Below are 21,924 nucleotides of genomic sequence, written 5' to 3'. Positions count from 1 at the left end.
GATTTATCAAGCCTTCAATTTTTTATATATCAGTCTTAAATCAAGGTACCTTGCACCAAATCATTTACGATGTGCACTCCTCTTAATAAATTCGGTACATCTTTGCATCCATAAAGACAGAAAAATCTTCACCTCCTATGTGCAGGTCTAGGTCTATGTCATAATTTGGCCAATTTTCTTTCTTAAAGAGGATTATTGAAAAGTTGTCCGACCCCCCCTTATTTCAGCCAGAGCAGCCAGTTGTATAATGTATATTGGGTTCCTGACTTCCCAACAGATGATGTCAGGGTAGAGAAAGATCTGGTGTTGGATTTATAACCTTTTTCTTTTAGGGAACTAAGCTGTCACCAGAGGTGCCTAGTAGAGGCCTAACTCTCCTCTGCCTATTGAGAATATGGCCGGATGTTCATGTGTATGGGCTGAACAGGGGAGCCAGCTATCGAAGGTGTATGGGCAATTTAAGAAATGCAAAATATGTTGAAAAGATCTTGGTTATGCCCCTCCCTGTAACCCTGCCCCCTTTTTCACCACTTTTTAAAATTGGTGAGAGGATAGAAAATTCTCAAATAAGGAATTTCTGTGGAAATTCTGGCGGAAAAATTTGACTTGGAAATTCCATTGTTTTCAATTGGATTCTGCTGCACAGTGCACACAGTGGAATTTCCACAGCAGAAACATCTGCTGCAGAAATCCTTATTTCGGCCAGCAGCAAAATTGACATGTTAATACTTTCGTCAGAATCCGGGCAGACAGTCTGCAAATATTCCGCTGTGTGAACATAGCTGCATACAAGAATAGCACGCTACTTAATTGCGACTGTTCTGTGCCAAAATTGATTGGTAGACTTGATAGATACTTACTTACTGGTGGGCTTTATTATTACTTATAATGGTGTCCAATATTTCAGTAAATTATTTTTGGAAATGTATAGAACATGGGACATACCAGTCAGGTTTTCGCTATCCCCATGTATTTGGAGTTTGCTTTTACATTCTGTCAGATTTACGAACTGTCTGAGTGTTGTTTAGTGTATTTAGTTGGTTTTTGCATTCTGTTGCACCATTATAAGACAAAACTGTAAGAAGTCCCTTAACAAATATCTTGGGATATATATAAAATGGCAAAGGACATGCTCTATTTTGGCTGTGTTCACATGGCGGAATTTGGAGGAAAACTTCAGCTCAGAAATTACATTGCAGCAAACTTCCATTCTTTTCTATGGGATTTTGCTGCACCAAGGAGACAGCACATTTCCTATTGGGCCAGCACCTGCAGCCTTCAGAGTGTCTGCCTGGATATCTGAGCAGGGCTTCTAAGCTGCTTTTTCGGTGTCAGAAAATCTGGAAAAAATGAACGGAAACACTTGATAAATCTCCCTGTCTGTCTCCAGGTTGGGTGTGGTTGTACAGCTCAGTTCCTTTGAAGTGAATGGAGTCAAGTTGTAATACCACACCCAAAGTGGAGACAGAAAGGGAGCGGTCTTTGAAATAAATTAGGTTTGTTAGGTCTGTTTTTCAATTCCTGGATAAACCCTTTAAGTAAATCTGGGCCATTAAGAGTTTATCCACACGCAGCAGGTTGGTGGCAAAAATGTCAGATCTTCAGGCTAGAATTCTACTGAGGTTTTTCATGCAAAAACGCACATAAAAATGCCCATTTTGCCCAAGTCAATAGTGAACTGCAAGATGCCAGATCCACTTGGTGTTTTTCATTTTGGCGTTGTTTTAATCCTTTGGGCGTTTTTCAGCTTTTTTGGGCTCAGAGGCTGGTTTTCAAAAATGTTCTTAAATTCAGAGTATGGCGGGGGTTTTTTTGTGGAAAATCTTGGCGTTTTCCTCCCATAGAAGTCTATGGGAGTGAAAAAACGCCATGTTGGGTTTAACTTTGGCTTTTTTGCAGGCGGTTTTTATTCTTTTTTTAGCTATCCAAAAAAGTGATGGAGATACCTTTTTTTTGTTAAATTTCGTAGGGTACCATTAAAAAAGAAATAAAAAAAATATACAGTAGTGATGGAAAAAATTGTATTTAACGAAATTTATATTTTTTTGCAACAAATTTTGTATACATTTTTAAACAGGGATCAATTTATGTGGGTGGGCAGAGAAATTTAAATCTAACCAGCAATATAAAAAATTTAGAAAATGTCCATTTAATTATAAAAATAATATATTTTTTACAATTTATTTTGTAAAATTTTTTATTAGTAATGTATTTTAATTATGTGTTTAATAAAATGTGTGTTTTTTTAAACTTTTTAAACTTTTATTTATACATATATTTTTTTAATGTAGGACAGACTTTTCCATGATGGGAATAGTAGTACCTGTACTAATAGACAGATCGCAGCGGGTGTCAGAAGCTGCAATCCTCTGGTATAAGCTATAGAAGCGGGCGGCAGCCACACTTGTCTGGTCCCCTGCACGCACTATACTCCGCTGTGAAGTTCTCTTCACTTCATAGATTCATATTTCCCACTGTGAGCTGGGATTGGACGGATAGTGTTAGTGTTGGCCACTCACAGCTCTCCGTGGCATATACGAATCTGTGATGTGAAGATAACCTCACATTACAGCGGAGTATAGTGTAGGCAGGGGACCAGACAAGTGCGGCTGCCGCCCGCTTCTATAGCTTATACCAGAGGATCGCAGCGGGTGTCAGGAGTGACGCCCGCTGTGATCTGACATTAACTACATGTACACACTCTGCTCCATGTTGGGAGCTGTAGTACCTGCATTAATAGACAGATCGCAATGGGTGTCAGAAGTGACACCCGGGCCATATGTCTATTAGTACAGATATTATAGCTCCCAGCATGGAGTGCTCCATGTTGGGAGCAGTAGTACCTGCAGTAAGGGAAGTCCTGACACCTGTTGCGATCGTCCTGATGTGAATTTCGGGACACAGCTGTGCTCACGGCTACAGAGGCGGGAGAACAGCTGATGCTGAGCAGTAGCTATATGTCCTATATCTACTGCCAAGCAAGATCTTACAGTGAGCCTGCAATGTGTATGCAGTATACACATTGCTGACTCACTTAACCCCTTGCTGAGCTGTGCGCTATGTGCCAGCCTGGCAAGGAAAGAGTTAACTTACACTGCTGGACAGTGTAGGTTAACCCTTTGGGTGGTATACAATAAATACAGCTTTCTGTTGATATAGTGTATACAGAAGACGAAGAAGTCCCCTTACTTCCCTCCAGTACCGGCTGGGTCCATGTAGCTCCGCCCCTAGTGATGATGTAATTAGGGGCAGAGCTACAGACGGGAGCCAGGCTGGTAAGCCAGACAGGGAAACTCCAGCTGTTGCTAAACTACAACTCCTAGCATGCCCAGACAGCCAAAGGCTGTCTGGGCATGCTGGGAGTTGTAGTTTTGCAACAATTGGAGGCTCCCTGTTTGGGAAGACATTGCGATATGGGCGCTCTCCCCAGTGGAGAGTGCCAAAAAATGTCCTAACCAAATTTTTTTGTATTTTTTTCTTTCTCGTTTCAGATCCGTATATGCAGAGGATTACGGCGGATTCAGAGGACTACTGCGAATGAACTGGATTTTTTTTCTTTTGATAAAATGGCTAACGAGGACTGTGGTGGAGTGTTTTTTAAAATAAAATATTTTTTCCAATGTGTCGTGTTTTTTTTAAATTGAATTTTCAGGCTTAGTAGTGGAAGCCGTCTTATTGACGGAATCCATTACTAAGCCACGGTCTGGCGTTAGCCCCAAAAACAGCTAGCGCTAACCCCCAATTATTACCCCGCTACCCACCGCCACAGGGGTACTGGGAAGAGCCGGTATCAACAGGCCCGGAGCTTAAAAAATGGTGCTCCTGGGCCTAGGTGGTAACAGGCTGACAGTACTTATTCTGAGGAGGGCCAGTAACAATGGTCCTCACCCACCCTGGTAACGTCAGACTGTTGCTGCTTGGTTGTGATCTGGCTGTGAATAAAAATACGGGGAACCCTATGCGTTTTTTTCCCCTCATAAATAAATTTAAAAAAACGCATAGGGTTCCTGTATTTTTATTCTCACCCAGATACCAACCAAGCAGCAACAGCCTGACGTTACCAGGGTAGGCTAAAACCATTGTTACTGCCAATCCCCAGCCTAAATAACGCATTACCGACTAGACCCAAGAGCACCATTTTTGATGGTCTGGGCCTGTGCGTATTGGCTTTTCCTGGCACCCCTGTGGCGGTGAGTACCGGGGTAATAATTGGGGGTTAGCGCTAGCTGTTTTTAGGGCTAACTCTAAGCCCCGGTTTAGTAATGGATTCCGTCAATAAGACTGCTTCCACTACTAAGCCTGAAAATTCTATTTAAAAAAAAAACACGACACATTGGAAAAATTATTTTATTTTAAGGGTGCGTTCACACGAGAGGATCCACAGCGCATTTTACTCTGCAGATCCGCCACTGAAGGACCCCTGTATGGTGGCTTTACATGTGCCTGCTCGGAGCAGCAATACGCCACTATGAGCAGACACACTGCTATGTGCGAGTCGCAATGCGCATGCACAGTTTATTCGCGGCAGGTCTCGGCCTAGCTCATGGAGCAGGGGGAGCGGCCGCGATGTGTGCGAGTACACTGCGCATGCGCGCCAACTCGCACATAGCAGTGTGTCTGCTCTTAGCGGCGTATTGCCGCTTTGAGCAGGCACATGTAAAGCCACCATGCAGCGGTCCTTCAGCGGCAGATCTGCAACGTAAAATACGCTGTGGGTCCACTTATGTGATTGTACCCTAAAAAACATTCCCCACAGCCCTCGTTAGCTATTTTATTAAAAGGAAAAAAATCCAGTTCATCCGCAGTAGTTCTCCGAATCTGTCGTAGTCCTCTGCATACACGGATCTGAAACAAGAGGAAAAAAGAAACACAAAAAATGGGTTAGGACATTTTTGGCGCCCTCCGCTGGGGAGAGTGCCCATAATGCAAAGTCTTCCCAAACAGAGAGCCTCCAATTGTTGCAAAACTACAACTCCCAGCATGCCCAAACAGCCTTTGGCTGTCTGGGCATGCTGGGAGTTGTAGTTTAGCAATAGCTGGAGTCTCCCTGTCTGGGAAGACACTGCCAGAGTGGTCTGTTCACATTTTACAAAACGTACAACGTGAACAGAGCCTCATCTGTAACTCCACCCCTAATGATGTCATCACTAGGGGCAGAGCTACACAGACTTGGCAGGGACAGGGAGCGAGGGAGGTAAGGGGATCTTCTCTTCTGTATACAGTATATACAGCTATCTATAGATAGCTGTATATTCTATATAACGCACAAAGGGGCTATAAGAGCAGGGAGTCTTGTCAGTCTGGTGACAGGATTCCCCACTCCTGTATAGTACACACGGGTACACTATGCACCCCTGTATACTATACGGCCAGGGGAGGTGAATATTGATGCTATACATCACTCCTCACAGAGTGGTACCTGGACCGGGCGCTCACAGAGTGGTACCTGAAGGCAGTGAAAAACTGCCACAGGGGACAAATTTGACTGTTTCCACACACCAGGAAAAACACCAGAAAAACTGCCAAAACTCAGGAAAAAGCTGTGACAGTTTTTCCTGGCATTTTTGCTAGTGGGAAAAAACCTCAGTGGAATCCTAGCCTCAGAGTCGCATGAAGTATAATTTTTTGACTAACATTTCTTGACACTTTTCTTCCTTGCGTTGTTTTAACCCTTTAGCAGGTTTATGGTTAGGACATACAGTACAAGGCGCAGCGCACTTGGAAAGAGCCTGGTGCAGATTCCATGGTGTGCCAGCATTAGTCGTGAGATGCATCAATTTTGGGATCGGTGAACATGGGTTTACTTACGCCAAATATATCAAAGTGGCACACGTGGCATAATAAATATAGTTCAAATGCCAGGTAGATCAAACACATATCTTAAAGTGTACCTGTCATCAACAAAAATGTTTTATATAATGTAGATAATAACATTATATGTATATTTGTAGTATACATTGGTTAAAAAAATTTGTATATTTTTGGGTGAAAATAATGCTGTCTGTGCCTGTGTGTCTCTATGAGAAGTTCAAATACAGGAAGTGAGGACAAGCAGAGCTCTGTACACTGAGGATAAGCAGGACTCTGTACACTGAGGACAAGCAGGGCGCTGTACACTGAGGACAAGCAGGGCTCTGTACACTGAGAAAAGACAGGGCTCTGTACACTAAGGGCAAGCAGTGCTCTGTACATTGAGGACAAGCAGGTCTCTATACACTGAGGACAAGCAGGGCTCTGCACTCTGAGGACAAGCAGGGCTCAGTACACTGGGGACAAGCAGGGCTCTGTACAATGAGGACAAGCAGGGCTCTGTACACTGAGGACAAGCAGGGCTCTGTACAATGAGGACAAGCAGGGCTCTGTACACTGAGGACAAGTAGGGCTCTGTGCAGGGAGGACAAGCAGGGCTCTGTGCACTGAGGCCCTGTGACTTGCTACGAGCTCACACATGAGGATCATTTAAAATCCAGGAGCTTCAGTGCACAGAGCCCTGCTTGTCCTCACTGCACAAAGCACTACTTGTCCTCAGTGTACAGAGCCCTGCTTGTCCTCAGTGTACAGTGCCCTGCTTGTCCTCAGTGTACAGTGCCCTGCTTGTCCTCAGTGTACAGAGCCCTGCTTGTCCTCAATACACAGAGCCCTGCTTGTCCTCAGTGTAAATAGCCCTGCTTGTCCTCATTGTACAGAGCCCTGCTTGTCCCCAGTGTACAGAGCCCTGCTTGTCCTCAGAGTACAGAGCCCTGCTTGTCCTCAGTGTACAGAGCCCTGCTTGTCCTCAGTGTACAGAGCCCTGCTTGTCCTCACTGCACTGAGCCCTGCTTGTCCTCAGTGTACAGAGCCCCGCTTGTCCTCAGTGTATAGAGCCCAGCTTGTCCTCAGTGTGCAGAGCTCTGCTTGTCCTCAGTGTACAGAGCCCTGCTTTTCCTCAGTGTACAGATCCCTGCTTGTCCTCAGTGTACAGAGCCCTGCTTGTCCTCAGTGTACAGGGCACTGCTTGTCCTTAGTGTGCAGAGCCCTGCTTGTCTTCAGTTCACAGAGCCCTGCTTTACCTCAGTGCAGAGAGCCCTGCTTGTCCTCACTGCACTGAGCCCCGCTTGTCCTGAGTGCACAGACCCCCGCTTGTCTTCAGTGTACAGAGCCCTGCTTGTCCTCAGTGCACAGACCCCCGCTTGTCCTCAATGTACAGAGCCCTGCTTGTCCTCAATGTACAGAGCGCTGCTTGTCCTCAATGTACAGAGCCCTGCTTGTCCTCAGTGTACAGAGCCCTGCTTGTCCTCAGTGTACAGAGCCCTGCTTGTCCTCAGTGTACAGAGCTCTGCTTGTCCTCAGTGTACAGAGCTCTGCTTGTCCTCCGTTTAAAGAGCCCTGCTTGTCCTCCGTGTACAGAGCCCTGCTTGTCCTCCGTGTACAGAGCCCTGCTTGTCCTCAGTGTACAGAGCCCTGCTTGTCCTCAGTGTACAGAGTCCTGCTTCTCCACCATCACTTCCGGTATTTGGACCCCTCATAGAGACACACAGGCAATAGCTGCAGGGACAAAAATATACACATTTATTAACCAATGTATATTACAAATATACATAAAATGGTATTATCTACATTATATAAAAAGTTTTTGTTGACGACAGGTACACTTTAAGCTGGTCAAAAATGGTACACGTCTTTATTAAATTTGCCAAATTTTATTACTATTTTAGGCCCTGTTTACATTTGCATCATAATTTCTTTTGGGCTGCTCTATCATAGGATGAGATGAAAATACCGGTGGGGTCGAATCCTTTACATGCCTCACACGAACGGTACATGATGAACCACATTGATATTAATGGTGAAATTTGCGATATTTTATCTGTCATTTTGGCAAGATCTGCATGGGAGGCTTCAAATGGAACCACCGCTGCCTTATTTACATAGGTTCAAAACACGAAAATAAACTTTGACATATGGCATGCACTTCATTTTGCTAGGGGGCAACCTACACTACAGAATATTCACAAATTCCTCTGTATGAACCTTAACATTGGTGTGAATGGGGCTTCCACTGACCCATTAAAACTGCGGAATTTTAATGGCGGAAAATTTCACCACTGAAATTGATCCGTGGAAAGAATGAACATGTTCTATTCTTTTGGCGGAATTATGTGCGGACTGCATGGCCGTCAATAGTGACAGAGCATGTCTGCACAGTCCCAGTGCCAAAGGATTGTGGCGGCAGCCGTTCAGACTGAATCTCCGGACAGAATTCCTGATCAGAATTCCGCACGGAGATTCTGTAGCGTGAACATACCCATACTTTACTTTATTGTTATATTACTATACTACTTGGCTAAAATTGATGGACCTGTATCTTTTTTTTCCCTCCACCTTTTTAACTATTTAAAGGCCTTATCCAGGAATAGAAAAACAGAGCTGATTTCTTCCAAAAACAGCACCACGCCTGTTCTCAAGTCGTGTGTGGAATTACAACTTGGCTCCATACACTTCAATGGAACTGAGCTGCAATACCAAACACAACCTGACTGTGGCACTGTTTTTAATATAAATCAGCTCTGTTTTCCCGACCTCTAATGTGTCAATATTATTGTACTAGAGTGGCTCTTGTAATGTCTTTTCCCTCTATTCTTTATCACAGGGCAGCACCCTGAGGAAGCGGAAGATGTATGAAGAATTCCTGAGCAAAGTCTCCATTTTGGGTCAGTAGTCATCGCTGAGTTCACCTTCTGCACAAATCACTTTCAGGCTCTAGGACAGTGTTTCCCAACCAGGGTGCCTTCAGCTGTTGCAAAACTACAACTCTCATCAGCCTTTGGCTGTCCGGGCATGCTGGGAGTTGTAGTTTTGCAACAGCTGGAGACACCCTGGTTGGGAAACACTGCTGTAGGAACACATAAAGCTCAGTTACAAGAGACCACACAGCAGCCACATAAACTGGCATGGGGGTCCTGCACGCTAATAATTTTATTGGTTGGTGTAAGCGCACATCTGTTTTTGAGGGTTTTCCTAGTAGCTATCTGATCTCATGCACCAAACCTAAATGATTTTACATGTGTGAGGAGCCGGAGTCAAAATTCTGAGTCTTTAAAGTAGGAGGGGACATAATCCGCCATACTGTACTTTATCAGGAGATTTTCCTCTTACATTGTTTATATTATTTATATCATTTATTATTTTAATTAATTTTTTTATTAGTAATTTTTTATTTATAAATGTAACATAACTATTGTTTAAATATATAGCATGTTATTAGTAGAAAATGAATATATGGTGATTTTAATTATTCTGCATAAAAGAATAATAATAACAACAAAAATAATAATAATTATTATTATATTGTTATATATATATATATATATATATGTTATTATTATCATTATTATTATTATTATTATATTGTTATAGATGTTACTATTATTGTTATATATATATATATATGTTATCATTATTATTGTTATTATTATTATTATCATTATTATTATATTGTTATAGATGTTACTATTATTATTATTATGATCATTATTATTATTGTCATTATTGTAATAACATAGCCATCATAAGACTATGGGGGAGATTTATTAAAACCTGTCCAGAGGAAAAGTTGACCAGTTACCCATAGCAACCAATCAGATTACTTCTTTCATTTTTCAGAGGCCTTTTTTTATTTTTTTTAAATTAAAGAAGCAATCTGATTGGTTGCTATGGGCAACTAAGCAACTCTTTCCCTATGTTTCTACTGTTCTATAATTTTTATTTTTTATTTTTATCATTTTCAGCGCTTAGGTGAAAAACAAGTGGAAAACAAATGTTTTCAAATCAACTGGTGCCAGAAAGTTAAACATATTTGTAAATTACTTCTATTTAAAAATCTTAATCCTTCCAGTACTTATCAGCTGCTGTATGCTCAAGAGGAAGTTGTGTAGTTCTTTCCAATCTGACCACAATCCTCTCTGCTGCCACCTCTATCCTTGTCAGGAACTGTCCAGAGTAGAATAAAATCCTTATAGTAAACCTCTCCTGCTCTGAACAGTTCCTGACATGGACAGAGGTGTCAGCAGAGAAATTCTATACTGAATCAGTTATATGTGTAAATTCTTAAGAGGGTACTCTGGAAAAGAAAAAAAAAATTCAAATCAACCAATGCCAGAAATGTATACAAATGTGTATGCTTCAAAGGTAGTTGTGTAGTTCTTTCCAGTCTGACCACAGTGCTCTCTGCCGCCACCTCTGTCCATGTCAGGAACTGTCTAGAGCAGGAGAGGTTTGCTATGGGAATTTGCTCCTACTCTGGACAGTTCCTGACATGGACAGAGGTGTCAGCAGAGATCCCTGTGGTCAGACTGGAAAGAACTACACAACTTCCATTGGAGCATACAGCATACTGGCCCCAGTTGATTTGAAAATAATTTTTGCCACCAGAGTACCCCTTTAAATACGTGCTTTAAAAAATTGTGTACTGCAATTCACACTATGAATTTTCCATGGTCCTTATTTGAAGCATATTCCTTGCAAATGCGTTTAGTAGACACGGGGCGATTATTAGCTACATTCATGTGTCTACGCAGTGGTAGCATACCCTTACAGGTCCCAGGGGTTGTCACCCAGCTTTCTGAGACTGCTGAACACCAAGTCTGCTTATAAATTCATAGATCTGTGCCCTGTTTTAGTTAGAATTGTCATTCAAGAGTCTAGGAAAGCTTGATGAATAACCTAATATATAGATTAATATAGCTTCTTTTAAGACAGTTCCTTGTTTTCGAGGTCAGGTTATGCTGAACACAATTGATATTGAAATATTGGTTATAGGCATTCCTATCTCCTAATACTGGAGTAGGGAAGATACGAGGGCAGAACTGAACTAACAAGTACATGATCCATTCAAAATGTATTCCTGTTTTAGAGCTCGTTCACACACTGCGGCTAATAAGCAGTACCACAGCTAATTACTGCATGTGTTTTTGGTGTGAATGACTACAAATGCGCATTTTATCATGATTCACATAATTTGCATAATCGCTGCAATTACAGTGATTGCAGCAAAACACGTGCAGTAATTACTGTTGTGACTATAGGGCTAAAGGGGCATGAATCAGGCTTGAGTGGTGAATGTGAGGCTGAGGAGGTGTGAATCAGGCTCTGGGGGGTTGGGGTATTTGAATATAAGGCTGTGGGGGCATGAATCAGGCTAAAGTGGCTAGTATGGGTCCTAGGGGGTATGAATCAGGCTCAGGGTGTGTGTGTGTGATTCAGACTAAGGGGGTGAATATGAGTCTGAAGTTGTGTTATTAAGGGTTACACCCCTTTTTGACATAGAGTCCCTGCCCACTTGACTATTCAGGGTAAAGTGCAGATAGTCAACCAGATAGTAAAATCTACACATCTAGACCGGTGTGTGGCAACATAGGAAAAAAACAGTATTGAAATCAGGAGCACCCAGGCTACAAAATGACATACTGATCACAGGTCATATTTTATAAGGGTTTTCCGGACAGGTCTGTTATAACAAACATTTGTATTCCTTGCCTGGATTATATTTTCCTTGAAACCTTGCCATTCCTAAATGACTCTTCTTGGAGTTGGTAATGGGACTTTACCATTACCTTTGTCAGTAGAGTGTATGCCTACACAGCATAAGACTGTGAAAACCTACTGGACCATGTCAGGATGTGTTCAAGACACACCCCTTTGGCAAGAGGAATAGTAACACCCAGTTCCAGGAGGAATAACAGAGGAATGACATAAAGATGTTCCAAAATGGTAATTTATGTGAATGACAAGTATTTGGAGAGCCATCAGGACCTCTTTAAACATAGATACGTCTATTTCCTTTGTTTTTCCATAGGGGCTTCTTGAAATGGAAGCCTAATTTTCATTTGCATCTTGGCAGATGAAGAAACATAGCAACCCCCTTAATATTATGAAATATAATTAGGTTATAAGAGTAAAATGTCGTAAATTCTCATGAATTGCCAAAAAACTTACAGTGAAAAGGGAAGCTGTCTGCGTGTAGTCAGTCATGTGTTCAGCCCTGTACATTGTGATTAATATGTTTTTCCTGGAAACATCTTCCCCTAACATATTTCATCAAATATTTTCACTTTATGGAAATATCTTCTGGTTTAAAGGCAGAATGCATTATTTTTTAAGTTTTATAATATTTTCCAAAATTTTTCAAAACTTTTTTTTTTTGTTATTACTTATGTTTTTGCCATCTCGGTCGATGTAAGGGCCTTTTGTCTAATAAGTGCCATCATTGTCATTACCCCCTGTGACTCTGCGCCCCTTCCCCCTTGTCCACTGATCAATCACCATTAGCCAAAGACAACTACCTGATAAGTGGCTCAGCCCCAGCCATTACCACAGGCCTCTAATTGTTCCGCAAAAGGATTTGCATTACTGATTACATTAGGTTATATGTTACTGAATACGTCCGAGCAAATAGCCGTGGCCCCTTTAACAAAACATCAATGCCTGTGCTGGCTAAGAAGCAAACACTCCTTCCCCGAGTCCGTCATGCTGGCTGACATGAATCGTTCGAGGAATATATTCTTGAACTTCTCAAATGGTTCAAGCAAAAACTCTCTACAAAAATACTTTTTCATGTTTTGACTAATGGCTAATAAATCACGATTATGTTCTGCTGCTGGAAACTTTTCTATTACTTGTCTAAACACCCCCCCAAATACCAGGACATAAGTGGTATCCTGGATATGTCCGAATATGTCTCCACCTTGGTTCAGAAGACATTGCACCTGTGTTTAGTAAACCATTACTGGAAATGTCCTGGAGAATGTACTCAGGGATAGCAATATATAACTATGTGCTAAACCAGGCACAGACGACTGTCAGAGTGCAGTGCAAACCAGGGTGGTATTTTGGGGTGGCAAACTGGGCTATTTCTAAGGGCTCCAGTTTCCTAAAGAGCCCAGGGGCATGTAAATATGCATTTCATACGGACTGTACCTGCACAGAGACTTCACCACTAATCCATGCACTTGTTAGACATTGTATGGTGGTCTTATCTGTACATTGAAAATAATGTAGTCTTATTTGGACACTTATGTGGGCACTAAATTGTATTATTATTTGGACATTATTTAGAAATTAGGCTCTGTTCACATGACATTATGGGCTATTCATGGCACACCTGATGAAATCTCCAGATTTAAAGGGGTACTCCATTCCCCAGCATTCAGAACATTTCGTCCCAAATGCTGGGTGCGGGCTTCGTGGGTCCCCACACCCCCCTCGTGACGCCCCACCCTGCCCCCTCAATTCAAGTCTATGGGAACTTGTAATTCCACCATATAGTCATCCACCACATAAAAAAGTTATATTACTTAGTATATTTTTTTTCTTTTGCATGGTTATGGTATGCTTTACGTTTGTATGGTATGCAATGGCATATGTTACGGCTTTATATTCAGAGCATAAAGGGGTACTCCACTCCCCAGCGTTTTGAACATTTAGTTCCAAACGCTGGGTGCGGGCTTCGAGGGTCGCCACGCCCCCTGGATGCTGGGGATTTTTCCGAACGCTGGAGAATGGAGTACCCCTATAAGCTCGGAATATAAAGCCCTAACGTATTCCATTGCATACCATACAAACGTAAAGCATACCATAACCATGCAAAAGAAAAGAAATGATACTAAGTAATATAACTTTTTTATGTGGTGGATGACTATATGGTGGAAGCTAATGCATACCTGCTGAGCAAATTCCAAAATGACACTCTAGTTTTGCATCCACAATGGCTATAGGGGGTCTGTGGAGTATATCCGAGTGTGTATGTTGAAATAATAGGTCCTCACAAAGCTCATAAGGTTCTGATAATTTAGCATGTGTCTTCGGGTGAGGCTATTCTAGCAGCTGTAAAAGAATTATAGATACCAAAAAGATGCATCAAAAAATTATTTGTAATATAAGTGTGGCTTTTACAAATCATCCTACTTCAGAATAGAGCCTGGTGGTGACTTGACACTTCCATTAAAGGGGTATTCCAGGATTTTTTTTTATTTGACTATGCTACAGGGGCTGTAAAGTTAGTGTAGTTCATAATATAGTGTCTGTACCTGTGTGTGACGGTTTTCTCACAATTCTTTCACCCCAATATTTATTTTTAACAGCATACAAAATGACTGTTGTCTCAGATTTTTCCCAGCTTGCTATGCGGCCAAGACCTGACTCACTAGTCAGCTGATGACAGGGAGCCTGTCTGCTTCAATGGGCGGAGTGATCAATCTGCAACTAATCCAAAAGCTGTAGGCACCCTGATTGAAAACCACACTGATTTGAATAGATGCAGCTCATTTATGTTTCAATAGGTGGGGTGGCTGATGTGTGGGAGGGAGGAAAATGGAATTGTGGGCTTTGTAGTAAAAAAAAAAAAAAAGTCAAACAGGAAATACGAGTTCACAAACAGCTATCCACAGTGTTATGGTAATCTCACAACATAGCCATTTAGCCCCAAGATAACCGCAGATCCTTTCTAAGCATGTCCATTACTGTCTGCCAGGCACGTACTAAAATCTCCTTATGCTGGATAACCCCTTTACGGCCCCTTTCACACTACAGGTATCATCCTGTAAAAAAAACTCTGTTATTACTCCCGGCAAAAAGTCCTGATAACGGCCGGTAAAAAATCCCATTCATGTCAATGGGATTTTTTGAACATCCTTTTGCATCAGGCATGTCCGTTTTTACTAATGTCAGTTATTTTTGCTGGCACAAAAGTCGGTGCATGCACTAATTTTTGGTCCGGCAAAAAAAATTGTGAAAAACCGGATGTTAAAATTTAACATTGAAGTCTATGGGAATGGATGTTAAAAAAAATAAAACATTTGTTTTCATCAGGTATTGTCAGGTTTTTTAACATCCGTTTTTTGTACTGAGTATGCTTAGTACAGCTTTACAAAAAAAGGGTTAAAAACCTGATAAAAAACTAAAACGGATGTAACTGGTAATAACGAATGATATCGGATAAACAACATCAGGTTTTTAAAGAAAAAATCCATTAAAAATAACAGATGATGGTCATCAGTTATCATCCGTTATTACCAGTTATTGCATCTGATCTTTCTTTCATCCGTTATTGTAAAATAAAGGCAGTAAAAAAACAGGATGATACCTGTAGTGTGAAAGCGGCCTAAGCTGGTCGTGAATGGAATCATACTACACCTAAGTTAACAAGTAGTCATTAGAATGTATAACTACTTGTTAAATAACTCCAGAATTTTTTTTTTTTTAAACCTGCTGGTGCCAGAAAGTTATTCAGATTTGTAAATTACTTCTATTTAACTCTCAAGGCTTCCTGTATTTAACAAAAACCTCCAAACTCCACAGGGACTTGAATCGGCGCAGAATGGATGAGGAACAAGAAGATCACTAGACGATTTATTTGGAACAACGCGTTTCGACGCCAGGACAGGCGTCTTTTTGAAGTTCACTTGAAAAAGACGCTTGTCCTTGCGTCGAAACGCGTTGTTCCAAATTAATCGTCTAGTGATCTTCTTGTTCCTCATCCATTCTGCGCCGATTCAAGTCCTTGTGGAGTTTGGAGGTTTTTGTTACATTTGCTACACCGTTGCGGTGGTGGGACTGGCTGCATTGTGGAATACCTTTTACAGTGTTGTGCCTGACTTTGCACAACCTATTGGGTAAGCGCATCCGATAATATCGGCCTAGTTATATTACCCTTTTAATGCACTATGGAGCGCTTCTTGTCTTTTTACATGGGCTTCCTGTACAGCTGCTGTATGCTCCAGAGAAAGTTGTGTAGTTCTTTCCAGTCTGACCTCAGTGCTCTCTACTGCCACCTCTGTCCGTGTCAGCATGAGCAAATCCCCAAAGCAAACCCCTCCTGCTCCGGACAGTTCCTGACATGGACAGAGGTGTCAGCAGAGAGCCCTGTGGTCAGACTAGAAAGAACTACATAACTTCCTCTGGAGCATAAATCAACTGATAAGTACTGGAAGGATTAAGATTTTGAAATAGAAGTAAATTACAAATCTGTATAACTTTCTGGCACCAGTTGATTTTAAATGTTTTTTTCTTTTCCAGAGTACCACTTACACATATAACTGATTCGCTATAGAATTTGTAACTTTTAAATGACTGTGAGTAATGGTAGAAAAACTCTTTGTTGTGGCAGCTTACAAGGGTATTCCAGGTGCTGTAAAGTTAGTGTAGTTCATAATATACCATCTGTAACTGTGTTTCATGCTGGTCTCACAATTCTTCTTTGATTTTTGCCCCAGTGTTTATCTTTAACAGCATACAAAATGACTGCCGTCCCAGATTTTATCAGGTTGCAGTGCGGCCCAAGACATTACATCACAAGTTAGGTGTTCAGAGGGAGCCTGTCTTTGCTTCAATGGGTAGAACAACTGCTGGGTGGGAGGGAAATCATTCTGCAAGAATTGTAGTTTTGCAACAGTTGGAGGCACCCTGGTCAGAAAACACTGGTCTATTGCATGGAAAGGATCACAGATGTGTTTCAGTGGGTGGGGTAGCTTAAAAGTGACCTCACACTTACAAATCATCATGGGACTTGTAGTTTAAGGGAACAAACTCTAACAGGAAATAGCCAGTTCAGAGAAAGCTAGCCTCAGCATTATTGTAATCTCACAACATAGCCATTTAACCCCAACACAAGCACGGATCCTTCCTAAGCATGTCCATTAATGCCTGCCAGGTGTGTACTAAATTCACCTTATGGTGGGTAACCCCTCGAACCTTTGACTATCCAGCAGTTGCAAAACCACAATCACCAGCATGCCCTGACAACTGCAGACTGTAGTTATACAACAAGCTGGGAGCTGCAGGTTGGAGAGAACACTGAGCTAAACCATTGAATTCTTTGTTAGATTCGACTCGTGGAGACCAATTATTTAAATGATTTTAATAAAGGTTTGGATGTTCATCAAGAAATGTTATCACCCCATATAAATATTTGATCAATTTGATATGGCTGTTTAGTCAAGGAATTTATGTGGTATTTATGGAGTGATGCAAGTTTTTTTTTCTCCTTTTATGAGGACATTTAGCATTTTTGATTCTGGGTCTGGTCCAACACAGCAAGAAATTTGTCTGCTGTAGTTGATGCACTTGTTTTATCCTATCTGTATAGCTATGTGCTCATGTGTACACTGTAAGTTTACATTAGATGGTATTAAGCCTGCAAGAGAAAATGTGCAATTGCAATTATAGAGGTAAATATTGCGATTTTGATATGCAATTGCGATATAATAAACGAATGGTGAAATCCCCCAATTTCATGTCCAATCTCCCCCATTTCATTTCTTTCCCCCAATTTCACATTCCCACCCTCCATTTCATGTCCATCGTCTATCCCCTCATTTCATGTCCATCGTCTGTCCCTTATTTCATGTCCTTCGTCTGTCCCCTCATTACATGTCCATCGTCTATCCACTCATTTCATGTCCATCAACTATCCCCTTATTTCATGTCCTTCGTCTATCCCCTCATTACATGTCCATCGTCTATCCCCTCATTACATGTCCATCGTCTATCCACTCATTTCATGTCCATCAACTATCCCCTTATTTCATGTCCTTCGTCTATCCCCTCATTTCATGTCCATCAACTATCCCCTCATTTCATGTCCATCGTCTATCCCCTCATTACATGTCCATCGTCTATCCACTCATTTCATGTCCATCAACTATCCCCTCATTTCATGTCCATCATCTGTCCCCTCATTTCATGTCCATCATCTGTCCCCTCATTTCATGTCCATCAACTATCCCCTCATTTCATGTCCATCGTCTATCCCCTCATTTCATGTCCATCAACTATCCCCTCATTTCATGTCCATCGTCTATCCCCTCATTTCATGTCCATCGTCTATCCACTCATTTCATGTCCATCAACTATCCCCTCTTTTCATGTCCATCAACTATCCCCTCATTTCATGTCCATCGTCTATCCCTCATTTCATCTCCATCAACTATCCTTCATTTCATGTCCATCGTCTATCCCTCATTTCATGTCCATCGTCTATCCCTCATTTCATGTCCATCGTCTGTCCCCTCATTTCATGTCCATCAACTATCCCCTCATTTCATGTCCATCATCTGTCCCCTCATTTCATGTCCATCAACTATCCCCTCATTTCATGTCCATCGTCTATCCCTCATTTCATGTCCATCGTCTGTCCCTCATTTCATGTCCATCGTCTGTCCCCTCATTTCATGTCCATCGTCTGTCCCCTCATTTCATGTCCATCAACTATCCCCTCATTTCATGTCCATCGTCTATCCCTCATTTCATGTCCATCGTCTGTCCCTCATTTCATGTCTATCATCTGTCCCCTCATTTCATGTCCATCATCTGTCCCCTCATTTCATGTCCATCATCTGTCCCCTCATTTCATGTCCAACGTCTATCCCCTCATTTCATGTCCATCATCTATCCCCTCATTTCATCTCCATCAACTATCCCCTCATTTCATGTCCATCGTCTATCCACTCATTTCATGTCCATCAACTATCCCCTCATTTCATGTCCATCATCTGTCCCCTCATTTCATCTCCATCAACTATCCCCTCATTTCATGTCCATCATCTGTCCCCTCATTTCATCTCCATCAACTATCCCCTCATTTCATGTCCATCTTCTATCCCTTCATTTCATGTCCAGCCCCCATTTCACTTCCCCCCCCCCATTTAATTTCTGTCCCCCCCATTTCACATTTTCATGTCAATCTCCCAATGTCACATTTTCCCCATGTCCCATCTCCCCCATATCACATTCCCCCAATGTCACACCCCCTTGTCACATTTCTCCCTGCAGGTAATCGCAAATTTTCCTGGGGTGACACATCACAATTTGCAAAAATCACGATTCGATATTAATATATTGTGCAGCCCTACATGTTATATTTAATGCAATGACAGGTGATGGGTCTTTATCAGCTCTACATTTCCAGCACTGTTTACTGATTCATCAGACTTTGAACAGTCTAACAAACATGCATTGGTTTTGCTATGCCCGAATACATATAAAAAGTTGTTTTATTGTGAGAGCCTCTGTAGCGATCAGCTGATCTTGCAGGATCGGCTCTGAGAATCATCACAGCCAGCAATGACTTCTGTGGGGAAAAGAAGTACATGGTGGCCATCCAGATGAACGACTTGAATCTGTCAGAGCAGGCGCCACTCTTAAGCTGGCAATACACATAAGATAGTTTTAGCCAACAGCTATCTTACCCAATCCCCTTAGACGCTTGAACGCTTGGCTCGGCAAGCATGCATGTATGCTAAATGGACAGTAGAGAGATAGCTGTGGCGAGACTCTTCTAGAGGTGACTTATCGCTCTGAGAAATCTGCTATCTGGGGAGATTTGAGAGGGCACCCCCATGCAGGGCTGATGCAAGGGTTTTTGACCGCCTAGGCGAAAGCTAATTTTCCCACCCCTTGACCCCGCCTATTGGCTCCGGGCCCTTACTACTGGGGTCACGATAAAAACAAGCAATCTCCAGGTAGCAGAGCGGGATCAATGGAAGCGCTGAGACCAGATAAGAAGTTAAAAGGATTTATTTCCCATAATGCAACGCGTTTCATGGTCACCCGCTTCCTTGCCTGAGGAAGCGGGTGACCGTGAAACGCGTTGCATTATGGGAAATAAATCCTTTTAACTTCTTATCTGGTCTCAGCACTTCCATTGATCCCGCTCTGCTACCTGGAGATTGCTTGTTTTTATCGTGATTCTATTTCAGCGGGACGAAGCTGCAGAGACCCTTTGATGATACGCCCTGTTCCATTGTTGTACTTGGTTGGAGTACAACTTCATGTGGTAAGCGCAATTCACACTTAGCGTTACCAACTCACCTTTGGTGTTACACTACGGAGCGCATCCGTTTGTGCTTTTTTTATTTCAGCTTACTACTGGGGTGACACACTGTAACAAACCTCCTCCTCATGTAATCTCCTTACTACTGAGGTGACACACTGTAACAAACCTCCTCATGTAATCTCCTTACTACTGGGGTGACACACTGTAATAAAACATACATTATAGAGATGGTGGTGCTGGCTGGGCAGGTGCTTTGGATGAGCGGCGAATGCTTCAGATGCTGGCTACTAACTTTTTTTGCAGCAGGCCGAGCGGTGCCCCATCAAGAGGGTGCTCTAGGCGGCTGCCTATTTTGCCTATAGGCAGAACCGGCCCTGCCCCTTGCACTTTGGATGTTGGCTGGTCCTACAGAAATTGGCAGGTTTGGCTGACTCATACCTGATATGTATGGCCTGCTTCAGAACATAGCTTTGTGCTTTGGCTCATAGAGGGTGTATCCATATCCCCTTATAGGCAGAGATGATTACTGTTATTAGAAATCTAAGTGTTCAAAGTAAGTTCCCAATGCCCAAGGAGATGTGTGCATTGGCTTGTATGTCCCTGTGTAGGTTCTGTTGGCATAGGTAAGTAATCCATAATCTTATATTGGTTAGCTAGGATTATCCATGGGCTGTGTCTGTTTATGAAGTTTATCCCAATAGAAGTGAACAGGGACTGAACATTTTTGTAACCTTGGACAACCCCATTACCTTCTCCTGCAGAAGACCTTACATGCTTTTTCCCATGATCCCCCAGTATTTACCGATTCTCATAACCAGTCCGAGGTGATAATTAACTTATAATTTTCCTTCTGAACAGCTGCAGTAGTGAAAAGGGAAACTCCTTATAAAATCCTGTTAAGTATGGCAAATGGACTGTCTTCCAGCAGTAACTTTCGGCTCCAGAACTATTGAACGGATGCCAGGGACAGTAACTCTGCTAAATACTTTCTAATATGTTTAACATTTGCCATGGCAAAGTCCCATTACAGTAAATAGTTATGTGAGTATAGTAGCACGTCTTTGAAGAACTTTGGGGGAGCATGAAATCCCATGCCTGCACCCAACATTCTAAGAGGTTTCAGACCAAGACATAAAACAGTATAGGCTGGGTTCACATCATGTTTTTGCCATACTGTTTTCAATCCGTTTTTCTAAAGAAAACCGTATGGCAAAAAAACGGACGGAACAGTATGGGAAAAAGTAAACCGTATGCGTTTTTAAACAGTATACTGTTTTAAAAAGTGCATACAGTTCCGTATGTTTTTATAAAAAGAAAACCCATATGTTTTTGAAAATGTTGTCCATATTTAATGGGAGGGGTCTTGGGTGGGGACTTTAGGATGCAAATGTGCATGTGCAAAGTAAAAAACGTATACGTTTTCCCGTATGGAACCGTATACATGTGCGTTTCCCATTGACGTCCATGTTAAAAAAAAACGTATGCGGTTGCAGTACGGTTTTTAAACCGGAGTCAAAACCGTGGTTGAACACAATTTTGTCTCCGGTTTAAAAACCGTACTACAACCGCATACGTTTTTTTTTAACATGGACGTCAATGGGAAACACACATGTATACGGTTCCATATTGGAAAACGTATACGGTTTTTACTTTGCACATGCGCATTTGCATCCTAAAGTCCCCACCCAAGACCCCTCCCATTAAAAATGGACAACAATTTCAAAAACGGATGTTTTTTTTTTCTATAAAAACGGACGGAACTGTATACAATTTTAAAAACAGTATACTGTTTAAAAACGCACACGGTTTACTTTTTCCCATACTGTTCCATCCGTTTTTTTGCTATACGGTTTTCTTTAGAAAAACGGATTGAAAACAGTATGGCAAAAAACGTGATGTGAACCCAGCCTTAACACTAGTAGTGGTGATGACACAAGATATATTGTAGTATATCACAGTCACAGCGTGCAGTAAAGTTGGCCCATATGAAATAGATCCTGGTTGTACCCAGTGAAGATCTGCCCCCTTCCTGATCAAAAGTGGTGCACACGCTAGAAAGACCACTCAGACACCTGTTAGCTGAGATGATACTTTCTTTTATTAAAGGAGTATTCCAG

At 41.9% G+C, this 21,924-nt stretch overlaps 1 protein-coding gene across 4 annotated transcripts in view; it reads left to right on the top strand.

Moving 5' to 3' along the window:
- The window catches only part of PRKAR1B (protein kinase cAMP-dependent type I regulatory subunit beta), a 286,647-nt gene that overhangs the window by 242,460 nt on the left and 22,263 nt on the right, over positions 1 to 21,924 (top strand). For all 4 annotated transcript variants that reach the window (XM_056535925.1, XM_056535923.1, XM_056535921.1 and 1 more), the window contains one exon: positions 8,630 to 8,690. In XM_056535925.1, coding sequence (XP_056391900.1) covers positions 8,630 to 8,690 — 61 coding nt within the window. The remainder of the gene's footprint in view (positions 1 to 8,629; positions 8,691 to 21,924) is intronic.

The sequence above is a fragment of the Hyla sarda genome, chromosome 8 (assembly GCF_029499605.1).
Source record: "Hyla sarda isolate aHylSar1 chromosome 8, aHylSar1.hap1, whole genome shotgun sequence".
NCBI lineage: Eukaryota > Metazoa > Chordata > Amphibia > Anura > Hylidae > Hyla > Hyla sarda.
The sequence above is the reverse complement of the archived record's forward strand: the minus strand, read 5'-3'. Positions and strand labels throughout refer to the sequence as shown.